The sequence below is a fragment of the Haliaeetus albicilla genome, chromosome 4 (genome assembly GCF_947461875.1).
Source record: "Haliaeetus albicilla chromosome 4, bHalAlb1.1, whole genome shotgun sequence".
NCBI lineage: Eukaryota > Metazoa > Chordata > Aves > Accipitriformes > Accipitridae > Haliaeetus > Haliaeetus albicilla.
Window position 1 is genome coordinate 29,783,447 of NC_091486.1, and position 26,912 is coordinate 29,810,358.

Genomic DNA, 26,912 nt, shown 5'->3' on the forward strand with positions numbered 1-26,912 from the left:
AATAGTTGTCTGGTAGTAGTACAGAGAAATGCATTTCCTCTGAGAGTTTGCTAACCTTAAATAAAATTGCTAGATCTTATTTTAATTAAAGTATAAGGGACATGGTTAAATCTGATGTGATTCTATTTTCCCACTATTCTCCAGTAGTCTGTTCTACTTCATATGCTTTAGGGTTTTCAAAATGCCCAGCTTTTCATTGCTTCAGGTTGTCTTCTGTCAGAATGAGTCTCTTTGGCCCCATCACTAGCCTTGCAGAGTTGGTCTAGCTAAGGGGAAAAAAAAAAAGAAAAAAAAAAAAAAAAAGGTGTGTTTTCAGTCAGGTTTATTCTGTACTGCAATTCTGGTTAAATGATGAATGTTAACCTAGTCCCATTTTCCTGACTGAAGAGAAACAACAAGCAGAAGGTCATTATGCTGCTCACAGTTGTGAGGCTTGTCCTTCCAGCAAGTCCTTTGCCAAGAAACTGTTTGTTTTTCTTTTGTTTTCTCTTTCTCTCAGCCCAGTTTCCAATCTTTTTGTTAACTATCTGCTGGTTTTCCCCCAGCTTCTTGACACAGTCATTTTGCCTTACGATCTCCTAGCTTCTGGATATGCAAGTAGTTCCAGAGAAAGCCCTGGTGCCTTGGCCTTGTGCAAGCTTTGCTGTGTAGCCCAGTGTAAGATGAGTCTACATTGCTGACCTCAGGGAGCTCATGCTTTATCGAAAACTGACTTTCAAAAAATCTTCTCCGAAGTTTTTTCCTAGCTGCTACTGGTTAAATGGAAGAAAGGGATTCTTTCTTCCATTGTAGCGATAATCTTGGTTTAGTAAAACTGACCAGTAGATGAGGGTATGGGATTTTGTTGTGCTGGACTTTTAAGTCTGTGCATACTATGAGTCTGTCTTTTTTTGGAGGTGGAAGAGGTTGCCCATGAGGAGCACAGACCAGCTCATGTGTAGGAGAGTCTGTATGTTCAGACTCCGGGTGATGACATGAGCTCACAGCAAGCTCTGTCCTGACTTTTCACTTTGTTGAGATAAATTAGTGGCTTCTGGCCAAACTATTTTTGAAAAATAGTCAAAGTTAGTGGGAGACAAAGAACCGTTTCCCAGAAATCTTAAAGTAATGGACAAAGAGTTAAGTTTGGAGGAGGGGGAAGAAGGGCTATCTCTGGACTGCTTCAAAATGCTGAGTAGCTCCAGTTAAGAGAGCAGTGATATCTGTCTAGTAAGGATGGAGAAGTAACTCTTAGATGTGGCAGGGAAAATGGACGTAGACTGACTGGAACCATGAGAAATGTTTTCGATGTCTCCACTTCTGTGTGAAGTTATCCATGGTCAGTGGGACCTGTGCTGACAGGTTCTTCTGAGCTACAGGTAGAGCAATCCCCAGCCCTCCTCCTCATTAAGCAGTGAGGAGCATAACTGAGTCCTGAGAGTCTTCAGGCAGCATCCCACAATTTCTCATACCTTCTCAAAATAAGCACTCCATTGATTTTCCCAGCTCACCAGGAAAAACTCTTACACTGGTTGAGATGACTGCAGCACAGGGGCCCATGGGGCACCCCTCAGACCTATAGCATTGCCAGGTTATGCTGCCACCAGGAACAATGCAGTAACTCTGGTAGGGTTTTTCAGCATGACTGCTCATGTCCAGGCAAAGTGCTTAGATTTGTATGGTACTCATACAGCTTAACTGTGTAGTGGAAACCTTACAGTAGAAACTTGTCATCTCTACGCATCCATAAGATGTAGGGAATTCTTGCCATACACTGGTTTTTCTGCAGTCCCAGTTTACCTGGTGTTTACACTGCCAGATCTTTAAGATTTTTCTGCTAATCTTAATTATTCTGTTCCACTGAGTGACTTAGCTCTCAACATAAGATATAAAAGATGTAACACGGCCACAGATCTGACCTCAGAATGAGTCAAAGGGAACCTTCTCTTGGAGGGTTCAGGCATCTAATAGCAGGATAAAAGGACTACTCCTAAAAAGAGTCCAGGACTTTGCTCCCTGCTTGTGTCAAGATGCCAGCGGTGAAAGGTTACCCAAGCACTTAGTGAGCAGCATTGCTGACAGCAGGTATAGGCAGAAGCACGAACCAGATCTTTCAGTTAGCAGAAAACTGTAAGAATTGATGTTGTTTGAAAAGCTGAAAATCACTCAATATTGTGCTAGCAAAAATATTGGGAGGACTGATGAGATGTGATGGAAATGGCTTAATAGGCAACAGGATGCTGAATAAAGAAAGAATAATTGTGATTATTGTCTGACAGCTGTGCATAGCATACAGTCAATGACAAACTAAAACGTGCTGGTTTTCAATCCATGATCACAACTCCACTGGCACAGACAGTAATCTAAGGGGTCATAGTAAGCCAAGAAATAGTTTATTGTTTCATCAGCTCAGGTCTTCTGATGTAGTTAAGTTGGTATATATTCTGAACCTCTGTGACTGTCCTTACATTGCCGCAAGGAGACCTGGCACCCATATGGTGTACTGTGGCTAAGGAGCAGTTTCTCTGGCAGGCCATGCAGCAGCAGAGCATGTGTTGACATTGATCAAGGTATCGGTATTGATCTTGGGATGGTCTAAGAGAATTGTGACTCTTTTGTGGAGAGTGATGTTAGACTGTCGTAGAAAATGAAATAAATAACTTGTCTTAAACTACATTGTGGCCTGCATCTGAGAGAAAGTAAGGTCTTTTGTTAGGACAGAGGGACGTGAGAAAATGATGTTGCTTCAGATAACCACACTGGTTATCTTTTTTTATCACTAACTTGTCCTTGATGTCTGGAGGCCATTTTCAGAAAGTGGTGGAGAGTGATTGCATGAAAGATTTTATACTCCTCAATTGCCTGCAAAACAGGAAGCTGCCTTCATTTTTTCATTCCATCAAGCTGAAGCAGAGAAAAACAAAAAACAACTCACAATAAAAAAGGTGCAAGAGGAATGAGTGAGACCTCTAGATAGTGCTAAAAATGAAATAAATATACTTGTAGAGCAATAGATGTCCTCTTAATTTATTTTTCCCCTTCTTGCTTCTCTCCAGTTTCCTACTTGTGTACCAGTAGGTCAGTGTGACAGTTTGCAGTGTCACAGTCCTCTGTTGAATCTGTACTCCGAGAGGTTGTTAGTCCCTTCCCTCCAGTGGCTTGGAAGCAGTAAGGAGAAATGAGAAAGGTCCAACTAATGTTTTAACATTTCAAACAACATCTTATCATTCAGTCTTTGACCCATATTTGTGGTTTAATTTCTTCATTCACTTAAAATTTTAATCTTAAATAAAATTTTTCAGCATAGTAGTATCTTAGGGGCATTTCTTCTCAAACCAGTATTAGCTAGAACATGTCCTTCAGCTGTGGAGTTTATCTGTTATAAACACTTCTGCCCTTAGGCTTTGACGCCTACTTAGTCCTGGATATGGTTATTACCTTGTAAACGGGAATCAACCGCAAATGTTCATTATGGTATTTACATAAAATGCATGGAAAACAATTATTTTGAGACTGGCCTGTAAGTTTAAGCATAGAACATGCTTCTAATGCAAGTTTTGTACATGGCCTGGCAATTGAAAAGTGAGCAACAACACACCTTCAGAGGGATGAAAACATGTTCAAAACATGGTCTGTCTTGCAGTGAGGTGGCAAGAGGGCAACTGTTTTCTATGCCTGAGTCACCATAATGCTCAATAATTGTCTGAAAGGACTGCTTTAATTGAGCACTTGTATGCTGTAAGTGTGATGTTAACCAGGGGACCTGGACTGCTTCTGCTCTGCTCTCAGGTAATGACAGAGGAGGCCTTCTGTGGCTGGAGTCCCTGCTTTACATATCAGCCGATACTTCCATAACATGACAAAGGGGCGTGAGGTTGTGGAGAAGGGTTGGGGAACAGCATCACGGCAATAAACCTGTTCCTAATTGTTATTGATTGTTAGTACACAGATTACAAGCAGACAGTCTGCAGTCCTTCACCTGAATAAGGTGGTGTTTTCTTCCTTTAACATCATCTGCCGTCCCTGTCCCTGATTTGAAAAAAAAGCAGGAGGCAATTATTTTGTGCTTCTGTATACAATAGCAATGTTTAAGCAGCAGCTGCTTCAGAGAGGGAGAGTAAAGGGGACTGGGGGGAAGGGATTGATCTTTTCCTCCTTTTCTCTGTAAATACCACTGTCTGCATCAGTGATGATGCTTTGACCTCTTTGCTACAGAGCTTGAAAAGTCTCTTGCGCTTAGTGACATGTTCTGGCTTCAAAACTGAACAGGCAGAAGTCTAATTCTCTTTCTTTGAGCGTTGCTACAGATAGATTATCAATCTAAATATGGTAAGTGCTTGAGAATTCCTCCCAAAATCTAGACTCCTTAGTCTAAGTACTGGTATTTTTTTACATGTCTGTGTAGCTTCTGAAATGATTAACAGTATTCCTTCATACCTTTTCGCCTTTCATCTCCACTCTGCCCACTATCTCATTACTATTAGCTGTGGCAAATATACCAGATGTCTGAGCAGCTTCATTGTTCTGTTGTTTTTCTTTTCAAGACTCTAGTGCATAGATAGATGTTAATTTCTCTTTTGTGTTAAAACCTGCCTCAGAGGAATAAGATTACCAGTGTTCAGTCTTTGGCCGGTAGAGATACTGAGGTCTCGTATCTCCTGAATGCTTTGTCTCAGTTAGTGTTTCTACTAACTCAGTGCATTTATAGTAGAGGTCTGTTCTTCTTTAATGCCCATGGAACCTTAAATTAATATCCCCTGACTTTAAGAAAACATTTTAATATGTTTTCTAAATGTTTTCTTTATTCCCAGGGTTGAGAAATGATACACAAAGACACCTGCTCTTCCAAGTGGGTGGAAATTGAAAATCGTGCCAAGCAAAATGCTGTTTTTCAGAAAAGATTCAAAATATGCATTGTTTAAAGTGTGGCATAAACAAAATAGATTATGTAAGGTTTGCGGGCCCTTGTTTGGGATGAGATCACTCGCTCATGGGTCTGTAGCTTCTCTACTAACAGTACTTAGTGCTTACATCTAAGAAGCATGTATGAACTACTGGTTTCCCCATCAACTTTGAAAAAGATAGTTAGGAAGCTACGGGCACAGCTCCTATCAGTTCTACATTGGAGCCACTGTTGTGCTTGAGTAAAACAGTGGTGGCTCCAGACCTTTAAGAAAATGTGTTTCTTTAAAATGGGTCAGGAAACAACTGATTGATTTACAGGTAACAAATGTGAATGTGTGTTTACCGGGAAGAAAAGTGACAGTTCACATCTGAATTTAGATAAACACATAAATTTGGTAGTGGATGCTTCATTTCTGTGGATGTAGGTAGTAACATGTGATAGTCACTGTATATGATAAGATTGTAGCAGTTGCCACAGCACATAAAAGGGTACAAGAACAGATGAAATCATTAATGCTTTCATATTGTATCCTGCCTTATTTCCGGTAACATAGCATGCCTAGTACTTAACGGGGCAGATCTTTGAAAGAATCAGCAGGTATGATGTTCTGGAAAACATGAAAATCTGCAACCTTGCATCAGAGGCAGAAGCAGTATCTTGGATCTGACATTTTTTTAAAGTACAAGTTGTGCCATTGGTATAGTTACATAAGCTAGAAATTGTAAATTTATGTTGCACAATCTGAAAAGCAAATGATAGCATGTGAATTTGTATCTGCTGCTCAGAAAGAAGACTGATGTGCAAGTCCTGTTTCCATCAAAGTAAGTGGCAAAATTTCTGTTGATTGAGGCGGGAAATCAGAACTGATTCCCTTGCCTGGTTGTCCCTGAAAGAATGATGAAGTGATGTTTTCTTTTGTTTTATACTTGCTAGTTTCACAGCCAGATCACTGTAACTTGAGCTTTTTTGCCATACTTCTGCATGACTGTTTTTGTTAACCACTTTTATTACCTTTTGGGCTGTTCTTTGCATCATACTATTGACAAAATGAGTTTTACATTTTTTTACCCCAAAGTTTAGAGCATAGAATACGGAAGAAATCCATACAAAGAAGGTCTGAAACATTAATTGGACTAGACTACAGCATTTAAAGTAACCTATTCTATTGTCCATTTACTTCCCACATGAAATGAAAACTCTATTTTGATCTGAACTGTCACAGATAATTTCTGCACATAAAACACATCCAGAGACAGCTTTCAAATGGAGTTGTCACTTCTTATTTAGCAGGCTGGGGACTCTCTATTGTTGTCAAACCCTCTTTGCAAAAGCATCACTAATACAGTGATTTGCACAGTTGTATGTAAGAGGAGGAATGGTTGCACAGCCTCCATGAAACAAAAAACTATATGTAGGTGCTGGAATCCTCTGCAGCTGAACTTGCCTACTGCTTAGGAGAAAATTCTTTTTTTTTTTTTTTTTAATACTATTTTTAAGTAGATTTTCATACTGTGTGCTGGTGTAGAGAGGGGTTGTTTTTAGTGTAATGAGGTTTTAGTGTGAATAGTGATGATTAACATTTAAAAGCTAGTAACCAACATTCTGTTATTTTCCCTGACCTCTATGGGACCAGAAGTTTGGCTTTAATGTCTTCATAAATTTCAGGAATTCTTAAGCAAGTGTATTGGGAGTATCTCTGAACTGTAAGTACAGAACTGGTGCCTCAGAGTGTATTCCAGACAAGATGCTGAGGCAAGGCTGTATGTAGGGCACTTGTTTCCAGACTGCTATTCTGATGGTGGCCAATGTGGTCATCTGGTGAGGCTGGCTGGAAGACCCAGCTATGGCATCGCAGAAGACGACAGCTTAAAAGTTGAGAACTACCATTCTCTAGACTTTAGTTTTATAATGTTCAATTTGCTCTCAAACATGATATATTTTCATAAAATAAACTTGCCTCCTGGCCTCAGTTGTATTCTCATAAATTTATGCTATTGGAATATGCAGTTAAATAGTAGTAATGTATGATTTTTATTTCATTTTCCTCTCAAGGTCAGAAAATTGACCAGGATTAAGGGGTGAAGAGTTTGGTTAGTGTGATGAGTTGTCCTTTATTGCTGTCTCCACAACTACTCTATGCAGGATTAAACAGCAAAACACAAGCTGGCAGAGTGCTCTTCTAACCTAATTCTGCACCACAACACAGATAGCAGACTATCTGCTGATCTATCTGATAAGCATGACTTTGTCAAATCCACATGTATGTTCAGGAGTGAAAGGAGTGAAACACAAGTGAGGCCCAAGAGCTGGGGTCTTGCATTTTCTTCAGCTGCCTGAGCCCTTTACGTGTCTTCACTGCTGCAGCTGGGGTTGGGAGGCAGAACTGGAGGGAGGGAAGCCGCCTGTTGCACTGTGGAATCTACAGAAAAACAGAACTAAAAGCTAGAGCCTAAAACATTACTGGTCAAAGCCAATTGCCTATTTTAAGGGCCATATCTTCTGTAATGAAGCAAGACATACAGACTGGAAATGACATTCTGATTTCTAAGCTGTATGCCAGAAGATTTGAGGGTTCTTTGTTCAATGTGTCTCAAACTCTCGCCTGGAGAGGTACATGATGAGGAGGGGGTTTCTTTGTTCCCACTTTTGCCTGTAAATGTAGTGTATTCATGAATCAATTTTAATGGCTATCCCATGGGGAGCAGTGAATTAGATGAGGAAGAGAACGGGTAATTTTGTGCATTAATGGAGAATTTACTTGAATGGAGAAAAATGAGGGAAGGAAAAATCTTACGGTCACTGTGCTTAAGTCAGTGATAGTGCACGTCCATGGTGTTTTAAACCTTGGCCATTGCAGAAAAAATACAACAGATGGAAGCGATCTCTCCTCCTCCTTCTCCCAAATCTTGGTGGGCTGGCTTTGCTTTCCTATCTCCAGGTGGGACACGTGTACAGAGCTGGACTGGATACAGCATATCCATCTCTCTCCTGCTTCAGGAATGGAGGCTGTGATCCATGTTTGTGCTCAGTTGGCAATCTTATAAAGTTGAGGACTAGAGAAGTGGATGGACATTTATCCTACACAGGAAACAGTAGTTTTGGAGGCTGCAGTCTCACAGGTATTCTGTACATACTTTTTACAGTTACCTGCCACCAAAGCTGCTTGGTCCTATTTGTCCAGTAGCTCTATCAAGTTGTTCTTTTAAATCAAAAAAATCGTATACTGTCTGTCTGTAGTGACTTTAAACAGCAATGAGGCTCATAAACTCTGAAATTGTCCTTGCATCCTGCGGACCAGTATTGTTTCCATATTATCTTGTGCTGCCCCACCTGCTTTTGCTGTTTCCGTGGCTCTGCTGTGTGTGGGGAACAGGACTGTCTTAATATGCATCTGTGCAGAGCCTATTGCAGGGAGAATTGTATCTCTGGCAGGGATGTTGCAGTGGTCATTTGTCTGCAGGTATTCCTGAGGCGGTCTTGAAAGATTTGAAGGCCATCTCAAAACTATGTGGAGGTAAGGAAAATACCTGTCAGAAGCTGGAGTGAGCCACTCCAGCCTACATTGTTTAGCCTGGCCCTCACTACAGAATTTGGAAAGGTCTGTACCTTCATGTGTTTGCCTGACCTTTCAGAGGCAGCATATGCCTATTTCTCCCCTGCTCTCCAAACCATCTAGCAAATGGCCTGCTCCAATCCAAAGGTGATGTGCTTAGGTTAATATTGGTGTGTCCTTCTGAGAGCACAGTACCATCCAAAAAAAGCTTCAAAGCTCACTTTTCTGCAGGTCTGCCTTCAAAACACGAAGCAAACATGTCCCGCAGCAATGCCAATTACTGACTCTTGAGAATATCCCTAAGTAACGGTCACACCCTCATTTCAAAGGCAATATATGGGGCCATTATCTGAGCAAATACAGTGCATGTCACTGAAAATCCATTGATGATGATGAATTCTGGTTACTGTTGACTGCAGCCAGATATGGGATGGTGAGTAAGGGGTAAAACATTAGCCCTTGAGCTCTGTGGGTTTTTCTTTGTAAAGAGGTCAGGGTTTCATAAGAGCTCAAGCAAAATGCGAAAAAAGGTAAAGCTGGAGATGAGTCTCAGGGAGACAGTGGGGAAATAAGGAGGCAAGGAAAGAAGAAGGAATAACAAAACTAAAAAAGCATCCTTTGGGGGGAGGGGGAAATGAGATGAAAAGATTTTTAAAAGGGAAAAAGTTAAGGATTTGAACAGTGCCAGGAGCTTCTCTTTGCAGACTACCAAAAAGACGTTTGTATATAGGAGAGTTAATTCAGGTTTGAAAAAGTCCAAGAGTTACAGGGGAAGCTGAATTGCTTGATTATTTTGAAACCTTCAAGGAGAAACATATAGGAAAACTATGGGAAAAAAAAGTACTGCTAGAAATATTCTTGGTCTGCTGTGAGATAAGTGTGTTTTTGTTTGAAAACACTATCATGTTAATACTGTTTTAGTGTCCTGAATTTCATTGTTAAATGGGGTTAACTTGTATGAATCTGAAACATTTTGAGATTTTCTAAGTCACTTCTGCTCATGTGATGTGATGCTGCTATATGCCTCCTTCCAGTAAAAAATGTAGAATTCCAGAGATGTACTGTCTGTAGATCAAGGTTTGATAAAGTTACCCTTCATTAATACAAATACCCTTTTGTGAAAATACAGGCAATTTCAGCTCCTCTCATTTCCATAAATTGGTGTAAGCGCAATGTATTTTGTATACTTAAGTGGAAACTTGGTGCTAGAAGCAGAACACATTTCGATTTGCAGAACATGGATGGGTGGTATTTCCCCTACCTGTTCCCCTGCTTGATAATACCAAGTGAGTGACTATCCATCCCATCGCTGACCACAGTGAGCAGAGCCAGCTCCCTTCAGCAGTCAGAAGAGGCCCCTGCAGCGGGTGTGTTAGAGGAGCTGCAGCTGGGGTCCTGCTCTGTGCTGCCCGCTGGTGCAGTGCCTCTCTCCACTGGTGCAGTGCCTCCCTCCGCTGTTCCCAGTGGGGCTGGCGATAGGAACCTTGGCGAATAATCCTTCCAGCGGGGCATTTCAGGAGTGATCTGAGGCCACGGTATACACACGCCCTCAGCATCGATGACGGGTTCTTTTATTTATTCATCTTGTTCGTGTTACAAAATAGAGGCAATGGAAGAAGACATTTGTTTTCTTGGTCTTGACTCAGAATACCTTTACCATTAACTGCTCCTGCCCAACCTTTTCTGTAGTATTCACTTGTCAGCTTTGACCATCTTCCCCAGGGTGAGATTTCTCCTCATTTTGTAATGAGGAACAGGACTTTCAGGTTTTTCTGTGTTGCCACTAAAACCGATGTTACAGCCGGACTCAGCAGCAATGATGGCAACAGGCAATAATAACCATCCCACATAAGATTTAAATTAACTGCTCTTCTGTTTAGTTCATATAATGCCTCAACAGCATGATCTGATATGCTGTTTTCACGTAATCCATCATTCATTGTCTGAGTTAGGAAACTAGGTTCTTCTGTAGCGGATGCAAAGAGATGTGCTCCCCTACATTCAAAGTGGAGCTTCACTTTCTCTGGCTGCAGCTACGTCAAATTATTTATCTGGTTTTTATTTTAAACGTGGTTTGCTTTTTCAAGCATGAGGATTTGGGGGAGCAGTAATGCTTCTATTAGAAGAGTTACCTTTGAGGCTGCATTTAAGCATAGGGGGAACTAAGTAGTAGTCACTGGCTGCAGACCTCCAGCTCTGGGTGAGGGAGGAGAGGAGGAGTGGATGTGTGGGCAGCATGCACAGGCTGTCTCCTCCTTCTGAGGAAGCTGCTGTTGTGGCTGCCGGAGGAAGCTTTGGGGCTTGTAGGGGACGGCTTTGGCACCCACATGGCTCCCATCAATGGTAGCAGCACCAGGAATAGGACCCATATTCCCAGTGCTCTCTTTCCCCAGGGAGTGCAGGAGAGCAAGTAGGAGTGGCTCTCTGGGGAGGCAGAATTGTTTCCAGGGCTTGTGGAAGGGAGGAGATAGAGGTAGAGAGTTGCACAGAGGCAGGGGAGGCTCGCTCCCTCCCTATGCATGAGAGGTGCAGAAGCTCTGCACCCCCTTCTTCCCCAATGTATCAGTCCTTCACTAATTTTCCTCCTCCACCTAAAACTTTTTGGTACTTCCCTGCCCTCCTCCTCATTTTGTCTCCACAGCCTATTGAAATCTTCCCTGCCTCCTCCTGAAACTTGCTCTGCCATTGCTGAACTGCATTTTGCCACCCCACAAATGAGAACAAAATAAACTACTTTATCTCGATCATTTGGGCAGCAGAATGCAATTTGCTTGTGTTGCTGCAGATCTTTGAGCCAACTTTGGTCTGGACACTTTTATCACTTTGCAATCTAATCTGATGAATATCTGGGATCCTCTTGCATTGGAAGAAAATGGTTTTTTAAGACAAAATATTTGAAAAAGCCAGCTGTGTACTTATGCGTGCACAAACCTACAGTGATATACATGTCTTCGTATATCTCTATATGTATGTATGTACATGTATAATAAATAAAAAATACATATAACACTTTGAAAGTCCACACCTAACTTGCTAATGTCAGCTACCGCTGATAGACGGCTAAGTCAGACTCTTTTTATAGTCCATTTCTAAAATGAAACCATAAATTTTAAAGCCAGGCTTCATCATTGCAGAGAAAAAAGCTTTTCCAGCCTATTGATGAAATATAACATTTGATAGGATTTATGAGGCCCAGATTCAGGAGGATCATTTGCAGAGCACTTAAAGCTGCTTTTTCCTGCCCTTTGCCTTCCCTCCTCCCAAATACACATACCAAAAAAAGCCATTAGTAATGAAAAATTATTAAGGAAGATTTTTCTTGATTCCATACAAATGTCAATTTGAGAGAGAGAAAGAGGAAGAAAACAGTTGCAGGAGTTCTTATAGTAAAGGGGTCTAAGTAGAGCCAGGCTGATTATTAGAGAGGAATACTGACTTTTACTAATAAATAAGCAGTGTGATTATTTGCTGTAATACAGTCATTTGTAACGTGTGTGTGTGTATGTATTTTTAATAGTACCGGATGGAATTTATTTTTTTTACCACATTGAGATATTCACAAACCAGCCACATAAAGTTAAAAATAAAAATGATACCCAGCTTCTTGGTATCTTGATAAAGTTTCCTTCTGGCTTGTATTACCATAGTGATAATTTCAGAAGAAAAACATCTTCTGTAACTTGTGATCACAGTATCTGTCAAATGGTAGGAAATGAAGAAAACTGCCAGACAGTGTCAGATTTATTAACAGCTCTAAGAAGACCAAAATTAATGCATTTTCCCATCTTTCATGGGTTGAAATGTCCATGTGCTGTACTTATCTTAATGGACAAGTGAAGGAAGTAGCACTCATCAATTAAGTCTCTCATTAAGCTGACTACAGCTTAATCTGGAGCACATGCAGGAGTACTATGTGCTTAGCAGGCTGTACCTCAAAGGTGTTGCGGTTGTTGTTAGGTAGTGCTCATCCTGCAGATGCCAGGAGCAAACCAGCTTTATGCTGCCTTCAGGAATGCACAGCCAGCCAGGCAGCTGCTGCACCAGGAGCATGCAGTCCTTTAGGGCCGGGAGGGGGACAGCCATACAAACCCAGACTGTGCCAGTTGCGTGAGGGGAGTTGCTGGCCTGACTTCCATGGGAAAACTGTATTTCCACCTGTTAATAACCAGTCTTCGACCATTTGGGTTGAAAATGCCTATGTAGGAGGTGTGCTGAAGCCGAATTTTTATGAAACATGATGACAGCTGTTTTGGGGGGGCCTGGAGGGAGAAGAAAAGGGGTTGTTTTGTCTGTGTAAAAAGTAAAAAGAAGCAGCCTGTGATTCTTTTAATAAGAAGCTGTAGTCTTTCCATACGCTGGAACGGGGGCTTTATATTTAGGAAGGGAACACAGCCTAGACTTATACCAGACTGTGCCTTTTACCACCCCTTGAACGTTGACAATTTGACTAAGTTATAAGATTTAAAGTACTTCCCACACACATGATAGAAACTTGGCTGCTGACTTCACCAAAAGTGCTCGTCCTGAACTGCCAGAGCCTAGACATGCTTTTCCAGTAGTAGGTTCTCCTGGCTGCAGGGACCAGAGGTTCCTGGTGCGGGAGTGAGGGATGGGGTGAATGGGGCATGATCAGTGCCCACTTGCCCTTACCCCCCACCTTCCAGGGAGGGAAAGGGTGAGCTGATTTGAATGCAAAATCCTAAGAAATGCCATGGTGGGGTGGGACAAGAATAGGAACAGAGAAGAGACACAATTGCTGGAGCAGCTAGAGGATGGGGAGAATAAAGGAGGCGTGCTGGGTCAGGGCAGAGTTGCGGACCATAAGCGCGTGCTTCAGAGTAGAGAGAAGTTTACCAATACTGCAAGTTTAATGCACTGTTAGTGTGTTAGACATGAGCCCGCTCATTTGAACCAGTGCAGAAAGGAAGAAGTGCTGTTGGGTGTTCCACGGCACCTGCAGCCTCATCATTACGGGTAGGCTGCTTTGTGAAATGCTTCTGGGAGATGGGTCTCGAGGGGTGCTGGAAGGAGAGACGCTGACCTAGGCGCATCAGAGGAGGTGTTTCTATACTAGAGCAGCCTGTGGGACAGGGATGTGCTTGTATGGGAAGTCAACAAATGGGTGGAGGAATTGGCATCCTTGGGTGAAAGGTGCGAAGGGAAAGACTTCCTAACATCAGGATGAGAACAGGGAATGAAAGGAGCAAGACAAAAACAGATGTGAAAGGATTTGTAAGGCGTGTCTCTAAACATGGCAGTTGAAACCATATGAGAGTCATTCTGTAGAGTCAGAGTCTGAACCAGAACACTTGCTTTAGCGTTTCTGGGATTTCCCAGCCAAATGCAGAGAGATAGGCTTGCTCTTCCTCTTCCAGGTGAGATATGCGAGGAAATGATTGTGTGTAGTTTGAAGATTCCATTACTTCGTTTCTTCCATTTTAATTTAACATTTTTCAAAACAATTACTGAAAAGGAGTACTGCTTACCTTCAATGTTAATCACCTGAAATTCATCCCTGACTTCTCCAAGTGGAAAAGTGGGAGTAACTTCAGAGGTGTAGTGGAGCTGTGGCCATAAGAAGAAGGAGCTAGAAAAGCTGTGCATGTCTGGAAGTCCAGGAGCTTCCACTGCCTGCATAATAAAAAGTAATAAAGTTACACTGCTAACTTTGGGCCCCTGAGTTCAGAAATATTTCTCTGAAATGCAGTTCGGCTTATAAAGTGTTTAATTCTGTTGATGTGGAGCTTGTGATGAAAGCTAGTTGAAGGAATGTGCACTCTCCAGTCTTCGTGAATAGGAACAAAACAACTGTGCTCTGAGGAGCCCAGCTGCGCGGGGGAGAGGTGCCTGAGGAGGGAGGCTGCTGGAAGGGTAGGCAGGGTGGCCTTGAAGGCAGTAGAACTTTGCAAAATCCATCAGCCGCTTCAGCATCTGGCAGGGTTTCTGTTGAGCAATAACCACAAGCTAAATTTGCCATATATAATTCCTGAGAGAAGCTAGTGGTAACTGATGTTTTGACTTTTGAGCGTGTTCCTGTGAAACTGCTCAGATCTCAGTTGTAGTTTGGAAATACTGCCCTATCAGAGAACTAAAATGAATTTACCTTCAGGGTTGTCCCCATGGTAAGATTGTCATAAAATTTTTACCCCCTTGCACTACTACAGTGTAGAAAATATTATTAAGCCTGTTTCTCTTGCACATCTGTTAAATGCCTCATGTGTCATTTTAGTATATATTCAGAATAAGTGAACTTCGGATTATTATATTGGAGTTAGCATGTTCCAAAGAGTGCGTATGGATTATACTCCCCTCTGTGAGAAGCCCCATGTGTTGTAAAAGTCATTCGAGCATGCTCAGCGGTGCTTTCATTTAGCTGTGCCTTGCACTCGCAGCTAGTAAAATACGTTAGAAATAATTTCATTTGTTGTCTTTGCTTTTCTTTAGCTTGTAGTTGGAACGTTAAATGCTTTCCTTATAAGGCTTACATGCTTCACCTTGCATGTGCCAGTGGCTTAATAAGAACATCTGCTGTCTTTCTGTGGCAAATCTGATGATTTTTCTATGCACGTATATTTAGTTGTACATATAAATAGAATCCAGGCACTGTTAGATGCGTATGAAAGTGTACGTGAGATTGAAATGGTTACATAGGAGGTTTTCTGCAGTTCCATTTATGAAGTATCAAGTTAAAAACGAAGCTGTGAAGTAGCTAGAAAATTTTTTATTTCTGCAGCCAAAGGCATATGCTTGTACAGCCTAACCTAATTAGGTCTCTGATATATTGTTCGAATGGTCAGTATTTCATGTGTTGTATCATTGTCTGCAAGTTGCTTTTTTCTTTATATTTGGGCTTTTACGCAGCGGAATGTAGGAGAGCATTGCTCCAGATGTCTGGCTCCTTTCATGAATTTTGTTGCTGTCTACAGCAAAATTTGAGTTTTAGCTCTACAGTGCAAATTCCCTTTGAATCTTTGGATGCCCTTAAACAGTGTAGTACTGGAATATGTGTAAATGTCTACAAAGTACAGTGATTGGAGTGGCTGGTTTAAGAGGAGCTATAAAACGATTCCAGCTGGAGTGCATTCTTGAGGTAAGCTCAAAATACACTCCAAATTGTCAGCACACTACTCAGGAAAAACACAAGAAACAAATCATCTTTAGTGTGCTTTGCTTCCTTTAATGCACATAAGGATAGTGTAAATGGAAGCCGGTCAATTTTCAACAGTTTGTGTAAAATCGTCCCTAGGTTTTGCTTCCATTCTTCAGCCTTTGTGAATAAATGCATCACACCGGGTTGTAGGTATACCTGTGTGTATTTCTGTGGACATATGCCGTCTATATTTCAATAAGTATTGTGTATCTGTCCATTAATATTAATATGGAACTGAGAGCTTTGGTTCTTACAATTTTTAATAAACATTGATGGTGTTAGTAGTTTATACAGAGCATTCAATATGCTCCATCAAAATGGCAGCTCTAATTAGGTTCCTTGAATTAGCTAATGGATTTTGAGAAAGATAGCTTACAAAGCTCTTACAGCTGTCCAAGATATTCCTGCCATGGCAGAAAGACAAAAGGCCGCTGGAAGCTACAGACTTTAAAGCTTTAGAAATGCAGCTGACAGTTAAAAAAGATAAATTACATTTGTATTTTTTTCCCGTAAAAGTCTTAATGCTGGATTAATGTTATCCTCATAGTGACCATTCATTAGAAACACCACAAAAAGCCAACTTCATAGTAAGGATGCGTTTTGGCTGTGAGATCTGTGCTTTTCCTTGATGCTTTGCACATGGTATAAATTAATTCTTTGGGTTTTTTTAATGTAAGCTATATCTGTAACAGGTTTACAGACACAGAGACTTTTTTTCTTTTTGTTGTTTTGAGTTGAGATTGAGATTTCTACCTCATTTCTACCTAGGCCAGGTATTATAAAAACAAACCACACAGAGGATTAGTTGCTGTCACTCTGCCAGTGGCATAGGTTTGCATGTGTGTAAGAACAAGCAGGGTATAGTCTAGTGTGAAACTTGGAGAGGTGATTTCTGGGAGAAAACGGATAGTTACTCCGGGCTTTGTAGTTTTCAACAAAACATGTTTTAGAAATGGGCAGCAGCATCTACTGTGAGCGAATTCTTAGATCCTCGATTCTTCCCTCACAGGGGAGCGCAGAAATTAAGACTGCACTGAATTGTCACCTTCTCTCCCTCCTGTCTTTGCTTTGTGTGTGCTGAAGGGAATTCCTGAGGGACTCTTGAATGGCTAATTCATTGGAAGTCTGTAAAGTACTTATTATTTCAGCTTTAGCAATCAGTTTAATAAACTGTAGTGCAAAAAGCAATAGTCTGCAAGTGAAGAAAAACTAGCTGCCAGTTGCAGGCAGGTGTGATAGCCATTAAGAAATAGAGCTACATTTCCACACAAGAATTTAGCATTCAGCATTTGCTTTGTTGAATTTTTAAAGCTGCTGTAAATGGAGTTTGGAGGGCTGAAAATCTGCTCTGTGTTGATGTGACCTATCTATTGTAAATATGCCAGCTGCTTTACATCAGTAAAGTAAAATAACCCCCTCCCAAGCCATGTTGTAATACAAAGTGCCAAAAAAGGCAATTTAAGTACTTTGCCGTGTAAATCCAGAAGAAATTACCTTGGAGAGAAGGCCCTCAATTATGCCTCACACGTGACTTCTGCATGATGGATAAAAGGCATAATTGATATCATCTCCAGTGCAGAAATCAGAAACTGTTGCATTGTCTAGAGGCTACTGAAAATACCGGGAAAATCTGTTTTTCATTATTTTCATTGTGTATTGTTTATAGAGTTTGGTTGTTGTCAGCAGCCGGGTCCCTGATCTCCCTGCTTTCCTAGCCCTTTGGGGACACATGCACATCTCGGATCAACAAGACAGCAGTAAACTGGTCACATGCCAGACACAGACATTGCCATTAACCAGCCTGAACTGTAAGGCATCTCTTTTTTATTATTAGTTAAAATCTGGTGATTGCCTTCCTTGATGAGCCACAGTATATTGAGCAGAAAAAAGGAAAAAAAAAGTATTTTCTTTGAAGTAAAGATGACAAGCTGGCTACAAACAAGAAAATGTCCCCTTTTTTTCTTTCCTTCCTACTTGATTGCAAATAACCTGTTTCCATTAGAGTAGCACATCCTATATCTGCTGTTAGGGTGAAGTTAAACCTCAGTGTGCCAATTTTGTTTCCATAAAGCAACAAATTAGGCTATACGTCCCATTATTTCTGGCCAGCTGTAGTCGACTATAAGTTGTAATGGAGATGAGAAGTGGCCTGGATTGAAAAGATGACGCTCACCTGAATGTTTAGGCCATCTGCCATGACAAACAGGAAAAGGTGTTGTATGTCACGTGAAAGGAGGGAAACATGAAAGGATGCTTTATGTCAAGCCGCTGAGAGATACTTTATAAACAGTTTGGAGAAACTGCAAGTGATACAAATCTTTTGATCTCAATCTTCAAATCATTCTTTTGAGGCTTCTGTAAACATATTATGAGCTATTTAGGGAAAGAAAAGTTTAATGACACTGCTAATTCATATCATGCAAGGTTCCCTTTCCTTCTTTCTTCCTAATGAGTCTGTAGGAACCTAAGAATATCATCTTCTCTCTTTCCACTAAGCTCCTGATGTCAAGAGGTCAGTAGTGATGTTACAGGGTCAATAGGACTCAATTTACATCCAGACAAATGGCAGTCATGTGCTGCCCTAGGAGTCTTTGACCTTTTGGACACAAGTGGTTGTACTGCTTTTATGTTGGCCTAAAGAATTGAAAGGTGACAGCATATGTTCCACTGAAGCACAGTTACGACTTTTTTAAATATTGTAAAGCAGATTAAGACTCAAGGGCTTTAGTATACAAGTTCAAATAAACTCAAATAAGTGTAAATAGCTTTTTCAGTGTAGTTTGTTTTCCTGCAGTTTGTTTATGATTCTTGACTTTATATGTATTTATGTACATACAGATAGAGAAACATATCCATCTAGTGCTTCCACGTCAGCCCATCTATACAGACCGTCTCAGAATAGTCCTGTCTAAATGGAACTGGGCTCAAAGTCTTCCTCCTCGTCACTTTGCACAGGTTTCCAAATCAAGCGTCCTACTGGGGCCCCTCTCCATTGATAAAGATGGTAATTGTGTATACATAGGGTATCTTCCTGCCCAAAGCAAGAAAGAAAGTGTTACAGAGACCAATAAAACCATTTGCATGGTTCCAGTAGCTAGAAAGACATCGTTCTTAAGTTGGGTCCTCAGCATGGGGTGTGTATAGCCAAAATCCAGGCTGGCTCTGGCTGAACATCAAAGATGATTCCTGAGCCTGCAAGGCAATATCGGTGATGTCAACAAGGTATTTCTGACAAGTTTTTCATTGCAATATCATTCATTTACTCAAGTGCATATGAAAACAACAAATGTTCATTTCTTCCTAAACTCTCTTTCTCTTGGTGGTTGACAAAGATGAAAGCTGAAATATTGTAGAATTATGTTCTTATCATTGATTTTCTTTTTATCGCTTCCCACCATTCTTTTTATTCCCTCTTACTATTGATGTTGCAGAAATATCTTCATAAGCAGTGTAATACTTCAGGGTAGAAAGACAAGGGCTGGCACTGAGAATAACGTACTCAAATACTTATTTGTTATAACTTCAAAATGAAAGTTTTATCCAAAGTGAAAGATACTTTTACATGCTCTGTTGGACTCTCTTAGACTGTATATCTTTGCAGACCACTATGTTCCTTTCAGTATATAAAATCAGCTTTGTTTTATAGCAGATTGTGAATGGGAGATTGTCCATTCTCCTGAGTCTGTGAATCACGTTTTGTCTTGGATTTCTTTGTTAATGGAAAATTCACTAAAAGAATAAGTTTTCTTTTTTTTTCTTTTTTTTTTTCTTTTTTTTTTTTTAACTTGGAAGCACCAGTTGTTTGTTTAGAGGCTGACAGTCAGCTGGGTGAAATCAGAGTTTGAAAGAAGTGGCTGGCAAAAAAGCCCTGTGCAATATTAATGTGTTTAGGAAAACCACTGGAAACAAAATGTTTATTACCTCTTTAAATGTATGTTTATATACAGCTTTAAGTGGTTCATCTTACTCTGTACGTGCAACACTTGTTTTTAATTTCGTATTATCTAGAGAGCTGCAATAAGAAGTCACTAATTTAAAAACTGACATTTTTAACCTGAATGATTGAAATCCAGATTAGCAACTCAGAGGAAGAACAGAGGGGAGATTTTACTGTGCAAAACCTGAGCCATATGTATCAAATACTGATGATGATGTTTTGATTCTTTGAAAAAAATAACTTGTCTGTCATATTGGGTATATAATGTTATTGCTATGGTGCTTGTTCATCTATCTCTTCAGAGATGATGGAATGAAATTTCACTGTCATATTTTATATAATGTTAGAGATAGCTTGAAGCTAAGTCTGTGCCAAATTATGGTTTCCTTCTTGTTTTGGGATGCCTATTCCAACTGTATCGGTTGGGTGGCTGTTTCGTCGCAGGTCCCTTTACAGTCGCAGTAGGCAAGGTGGAACCTGTATAGTGCCTCTGACAGATTCAGGCACAGGGCAGAAGATGGTGATTTCTGGTGGTTGTTTATCTAGTTGGTAGTACAGCCCCATCAGCATGGGTTAGAATGATCACTCAGACTTTTTTTTATCTTCTCCCAGGCCAGAAAAAAGCTTTGGTTTGTAAGGATTGTACCTAGCAAAACTACAGAATAGCTGACAGGAATGTGCTTTTTATCCGCTTTTGAATGTTCATGTAAGACTGTTTATTTTTTCTGTTTCAAAAAAAAAAATCCTTGCAGTGTGTGTAGCTTATTCGAAGAACTGTTGAACTTCTCTTGAGGTTGTCTGTGGCTTGGGATTTTGGACAGATTTTGTTACTGTTGTTTGAAATCAGCATCTGAGTCTTCACTAAACTCTTTGTAAAGTTTCTCAGAGATTTTTCCCCCTACCTAGACAGTATTTAAAAACTTCTCCAAAAAGCTTCAGGTTCTATGCTAGTATCAGCTGCTGCTGAATCAGTCTCCTTACATGTAGCGCAATTTTAGGAAATCATTCTGAAATCAATTGCAAGATGCAGAGTGGACGGTTCTCTTACAGTCTTGTCGTGACAATGAAGAAGTCCATGGGTAGATTATATGTTAGAGCCTGGGAACACATGGTGGTGGAGGGGAATGGCAAATGTGTGGTTGCACGGTTCTCTGAAGAATATACAGCACAGGGAGCCATGTCAGGGAAGTGTGTTGTGCACAAAATTGTAGATATGATGAAGGACTGTAATATTTATATCTCCTCAAGGAGGGAGCACTACATTAAATGTAAAGCTACTGTAATAGAAATCTGTCTGCTGTACTTACTAGGCTTGGTGAAAAGCTTCAGTAAGTCTCCTTAATATAAATTGACTTTGATTGGAGTATTGTTTTTATATTTCTTCTGTAAGTTCAGGTTCCTTTTCAGTATAAATAGTCATGCATCCAAAACATTTGAACTGGTATTCATCTGCTGTTTCCCTGTCTGAGAACTGCTATCTGATCAAACCAATATTTTTTAATTATGTATTTATAGGCAGATGGGAGAATAGTTTACAGTCAATGTATGATCTTCTCTGCAAATCTTGGAAAATTGTGTTGGTTTTTTTTTTAATATTGCCTTATCAGTTTCTTTTTTTTTATTACTGATGACTTCATTCTGTTTGAATTCAATGCTTCAGTTTCTTTGGGGTAAACTAATAGATTATGTATGCGATATTTGCACAGTGCTGATTGAATTCATCTGGTGAGTTTGAATGTGGTTCATATATTCACATAATTGTCAGGAGCCAACTTGAAATTCAGAACTGTTTCATGAGCATTGCACAGGGCATCATGTTCATCTCGCATTACTCAGGACTGGGTAAAACTTTCATGGTAAGCTAGAATGCAGCTCTTTCAAAAGCCTGTCTTTTACGTTTGTGCCTATAAACAGTGATGGAGAGAAAAAAGAAAAAAAAAAACTGAAAACATTTCCTGAAAAAATTAAGCTGATGTATTGACCATCCTTCTTCCAACCTGCTCTCCCCACCTTTCTAACAAATTCTGAACCTGCTGACCGTTTTTGACCAGACTTGACAGGTGATTCCGTGTTCAAAAGGTACGGGATCACGTAAGTTTCATGAAAATAAGCAGCCTGCTAGAGAGGCCCAGACAAATGCCCTTGCTGGAGAGAAATGCTGCAGTGTGAACTCAGTCCCGTTATCGGACACCAGAGAACCCACAGGAGAGAAGCAAAGGAAATCAGACTTCACGGAGCTGCTTGTTTCCACAGAGATTATGCTTGTGTTTTCACACTAATCCAGATGGATAACTTTCCATGTGCTGCTATCTTTCATTCAAATGTTCCTACTCATTCTCATGGTTAGGGTTTGTACTTTAATATGGCATAGCAGAGGTTTGCCAAAGAAAAAACTGTCAGGCCATCTTTTAATATATTTAATCAGCTTGATCTCTGCAGCACCTACTTCCACTTGCTGGCTAGATGGGTTTAAGCAGAAAGAAGTTCACCGGCAGGAGATTTGCAGTAAATGGAGCACAGACTGCTGTTACTGCCTCTTACAATATATCAGTCTCAGATTTCATTTTAAAAAGGAAAAAAAAAAAAAACAAAACCCAAAACTGTATGGTATTTTCAGATTACCTCTTACCTGGAGGTAGAAAGTGGGTATGTGGCCATTAGGCCACTGGTGGCAGGTGCTAATACAGTTTGCAGAGAGCTGTGGGGAGCCAGATCAGCTGGAATCGAACTAGACCCATTGCCTGTATTTCAGTGTTTGTCTCTTAGCTAGTGCTGCTTTGCGTAATGATGTTGGCAGAGCAACAGGGACAATACTTTGGGCCTTATGTGTATGTTAGCAGCCCTAGTTAAAAGCTTTACTGGTACTCACAAGTAAAGTCAGAGGATTTCACAGGTATTGTATAGCTCGTGAGCCGTGGACCAAGCTTCACTGTTCTAAGTGATAGCCCCCATTAGCTAGTCCTCAATTCCAGTGCTTTGCAAACTGGAAATGGTTCTCCACTATTTGACAAGAATTCATGCAAGGAAGAGAGGCTTTTATCTGTGGAAGGAATCAAGGGGAAAAGGGAAGGTACTTTTTTTTTTTTCTCAGTAGTCCACAGAGTTTGTGCAAGCTTTCTGCATTGTCTTGGCAGATCATGGGAAAAAATTCATATGCTCTGGAAGAGTTCAGTAAGTCAGCCAGAGAAGCTTGAAACCTCCGGGACTTTGTAGAGTAGAGGGGCACTGGATAACTTAGGATCCAGGGAAGGCAAGTAATTTAAGTGTTTGATTTTTCATGGAAACATACTGATGCTGCAAGTAAACATTTCCAATCCTGGCTGCATATTCAGTTGCATTTGCACCCTATGTGGAATTTCCCTTCACTGGTAATTAATTTCCAACCAATGTAGATTGCAGTTAGACACTAGAAACTACTTATTATTGAACTGATAGGTTTATGTCCAACCTTTTGTATGTGCTTTCCAAATTCAGTTTGCTATGCAAATCCTATAAAAGACTTCCTTAGATTCTGGCATACTCATAGTGGAGTGCAGTGTGACAAGATGCTCCACAGAGTCTGTGCTCATGTCGATAAATCTGTATCTCTATAGCCCATTGTTGGTGAGGCAGAGTTAAGGTTGCAGATTAAGAGAATATATGATGATGTGCTGCAATAACAATGGTTGGAGTTTAGGAGTGGCCACAAATAAATTCTATGATATTCCCCGTGAATGCCAGTAAATGCCACTGAACCATATAGTTAGTATTCACACCAGTGCTGACAAGAGCAGGGCTGGACATAGTGGCAGGAAACTTTCTAATTTATTCATTTTAAATGTGGCTGTGTTGTTTTTAACTCTTAGGCATTTTCAGAATTTTTTTTTAATCCTTCCAGGTATAGCTTGAGCTTCCACAGTTGTACAATTCCAGTGGTATGGTTTTGGAAGGCTCACCAGGGTCAAAAACTGCAGGCAGGCATGTGTTCAACTTGATAAACTAAGCAACTCCACTAGCTTTATCCACAGCAGTTTACAGTGTATGTGGTTCTGCATACAAGTGAGTCTTTGTGGTTTACTAAGTGGATTACTGTTTAATTACCACTTTAAAAAAATGGTGTCAAGATTTGATAGTGTGCTTTCCCATCTCTCTTGCCTCCCCTGTATTTTCATGGCTGATGTTATAGTTCTTTGTGTAATTGGGAAGGAGGTTGGTTTTTATGAGATAAAACTTCTTTCTGTGCTTCTCTGTGAATATAGTTTATTCTTTACCTTGAACAAATGTAATTTTAGGGAAATTCCACATTCAGCGTGGGAGCAAAAGGAAATATTTTTTTGGCAGCTTATCATCATCATCATCATCATCATTATTATTAAAATATGATAGCCATTTATAGCTGCTTGTAGGAATGTTAAAAGTTTCCTCGTGCTCCCCCATCTGTCTGCATCCATCTGTTGTCTCTTGTCTTGTACTGGAATTGTTAAGTTCTTTGGACAGGGACAACGTTTTTTAAAAATGGGGATCAAGTTCACAATTAGCAGCTTTATTAATACAAGAAAGCAAAAATAAGGGTGATATGGGCCAGTGGGCACTATGCAAGTCAGGAGAATCAAATGTTCATAATCCGTTTGTGTCAGGTGTGACAGTTCTCTGTGTGTGCTCATATGGGTACCTGGTAAGTGTTAGATATGCGTGTACATATGAGTTTTATTTAGCATTTTTTATTTTTCTCAGTGGCTGCGCAGGTGGTGGGAACGCTGATCGTATCCAGAAGTTACGGAAGGAATACCATCAGGCCAGGCGAGAAGGCTTACCTTTCTATGAGGACGACGAAGGAAGAACACAGCCGTCTGATTACGACCAGCGCTGGGTAGGTCCACAATGTGATCCAAAGTGCTTTTGCAGCATTTAGGGTTAGCAGAAGGCACTGATTTGTTTGGTTTTTCCAGAAATTCTGTGTCAGCGTACCATGAATTTGGGGCATTTGTAGAAATGGAGAAATCCTTAATGCCAGCCCACCAAAGGAAACATTAATAACATGAAAACTTGGCTAAAAATAACTTGACTGTTCACTGTGTTTCATTTAGGCCCAGGTTTCCTCTCTTTAGGCCCAAGAAAGGCAGTCATTGCCAAACTTTGTCACATGTTGTAGCATCAAGGCTTTTCAGCAGGATTTATGCTACTCTGGCAGTTCATCCAGTGATTCCCTGGGTTAACAAGAGTGTTAGAAGAGCAGACTCTCACTGTGCTTAGCTGCAAAGTGGGAGGGAGGAAACAGAGGCTTGTCTGCTCCCGCCCTTCCTTCTGCACACTGGACGGTAGCAATCTGGCCACAATACATTCTCAGTAACTTCTGTAAAGTGAAAACCGGAATAATTTGCTCCTCTCCCATCAAAAGATCTTAAAATATTCTACCAACGCTATACAACTGTTACAGACATGCTGTATTCCCTGTTTTACGTCTAGGAGTCACACTACACAGAGTCGTATTACCTACGCCACTACCAAAGACTAACCTGTGGTAGAATCAGAGATTAAATCAAGAGTGCCAGATTTTTTAATGTGTTAAATAAATGCAACAGCTATAGTCTATGGGATCACAACTGTGGTACTCAAGAGCTCCACCTGAGCAGTTTGAGTTGGACTCTGTCTCTTTAGAAGTAATTATAATCAACCAGCATTCAAATTTGAACTTTTAGTTTAAAAAGAGACAGAATTATGTTAAAATCTTAAGAATCTAAATACACTTGAAGTTTGAACTAACATTGTTGGTTTTAAAGTCCTCCAAACTATCAGTGTGAATGCTGAAGTGAAATCTTCAATGATTGGGGTTGTAGTCCAAAAAAAGTCCTATGTGAGACTAGATGTTATTGCAATCACAGAGAGGTAGAATTAAAAGGGGTGTTTTTACATAAATTATCATATATATTTGTTCATTAACCCCCAAAATGTTGTTGTATATATTATTCTGATTCAATTACCAAAGGTGTCACCTTCAGCAAAATAATTCTTTCCTTAAAGCAGTTAACTTTAATCTACTGCCTTAAATTTTGTGACCCAAATTTGGTGAATCTATGTAGCTGCCATTCTTCTTCCAAATAGTTTTTGTAAACTAAAATGAGAATATGCATCAAATGTGTCTTTCTGTTGAAATTGTATGGCATAAGTGTCCTGACAGAGGCCCCAGACTGGGCCAGCGGTACCTCTTCAGCAGCCTGAGGATTTCTACTTCTTATCTGAAACTGATAAAGCTTTATTAATCCTCAGAGGAGGTTGAGATTTATGGTCTGGTGTAGTTTCCCAAGATTCACAAAGGTTTCTTCTAGGTAATCCTTTCTAAGCCTTTCCTATTAGGTATAATGCCCAAAGATTACTGATTTCCAAAGCTTTGCTTTTCCTGTGAGGCAAGTTGTCCTTAATCAGAGCACCTGAAAGGGAGCTTTAAGTATCTCAATCTTGAGCTGATTAATAATAGCATTGTTTCTTTTTGTACTTCCAATGCAGAATATTTTTAAATGTTTTTGTTGTGAGGAATGGCAGTCTTCTCAAAAATCAGAGTTTACCTTAAGGGCTTTAATATGCTGAAGTTTGTTGCTGCAACAGCTCCTCTTGCTGAAGTGGTTCACAAATTTCAAAGACTTCTGGTCTCTTCACTGCAACAATATCATCCATTGATCCATCCAGCCTTGCTTTCATTAGGCACTGTCTTTCAGTCTGGAAAATACTGTGGCCACAGCTTGCTCTCATTCAACTCCTGGCTGAAATTTCTACTCTTGCATGTAGTTTTACCCTTAAAATACATATGTTATATCAATCCATTCAGACAGAAAAGAAGGAACAAAAATAGAATCAAAATATTAAAAAGAAAACAAATGTCTCAAAGCGTCTTGCCAGGAGAGTCCTCAAGATACTTTTTAAGCAATATCATCTTTCCCACCTCGGGCTGCTGACCCTCAGCAGTACTGTGGTAACACAGATTGAAAAACAGCTGATTTTTTTCCACCTTTACTCATCAGTGAAGAGACATGCTGATGACTAATTGCATAATTATAAATAAATAAAAACTTACTCTAATCTTCAGGATGTCAGGTCTTTCTTTGAAGAGTCGACAGACAGCTGAGGAGGAGGAAAACCTTCTGGTGTAAGTTTTCTTCCTTCCCACAGGAGGTTATGGCACCAGAGAAGCTGCAGCTGGAAAGGAGATGCTGGATCTCCCTATGTATTTTTAATACTCAATTAGTTCTTTCTATGCTTTTGTCAGTCAGCTGTTTTACCTAAGCCAGCTTTCCTATAAGATGTCTTTCTAATGTACAGCAGCTGCTGTAATCACTTCCCACCATCTCATGAAACATGTAGATAAGTTGGGAAATAACAGAGGATAATCTGAGAAGACACTATCCTGTCGCAA

At 40.3% G+C, this 26,912-nt stretch overlaps 1 protein-coding gene across 6 annotated transcripts in view; it reads left to right on the forward strand.

Annotated features, from left to right (window-relative positions):
- The window catches only part of PARD3B (par-3 family cell polarity regulator beta), a 433,796-nt gene that overhangs the window by 357,682 nt on the left and 49,202 nt on the right, over positions 1 to 26,912 (forward strand). For all 6 annotated transcript variants that reach the window (XM_069781654.1, XM_069781655.1, XM_069781656.1 and 3 more), the window contains one exon: positions 24,239 to 24,374. In XM_069781654.1, coding sequence (XP_069637755.1) covers positions 24,239 to 24,374 — 136 coding nt within the window. The remainder of the gene's footprint in view (positions 1 to 24,238; positions 24,375 to 26,912) is intronic.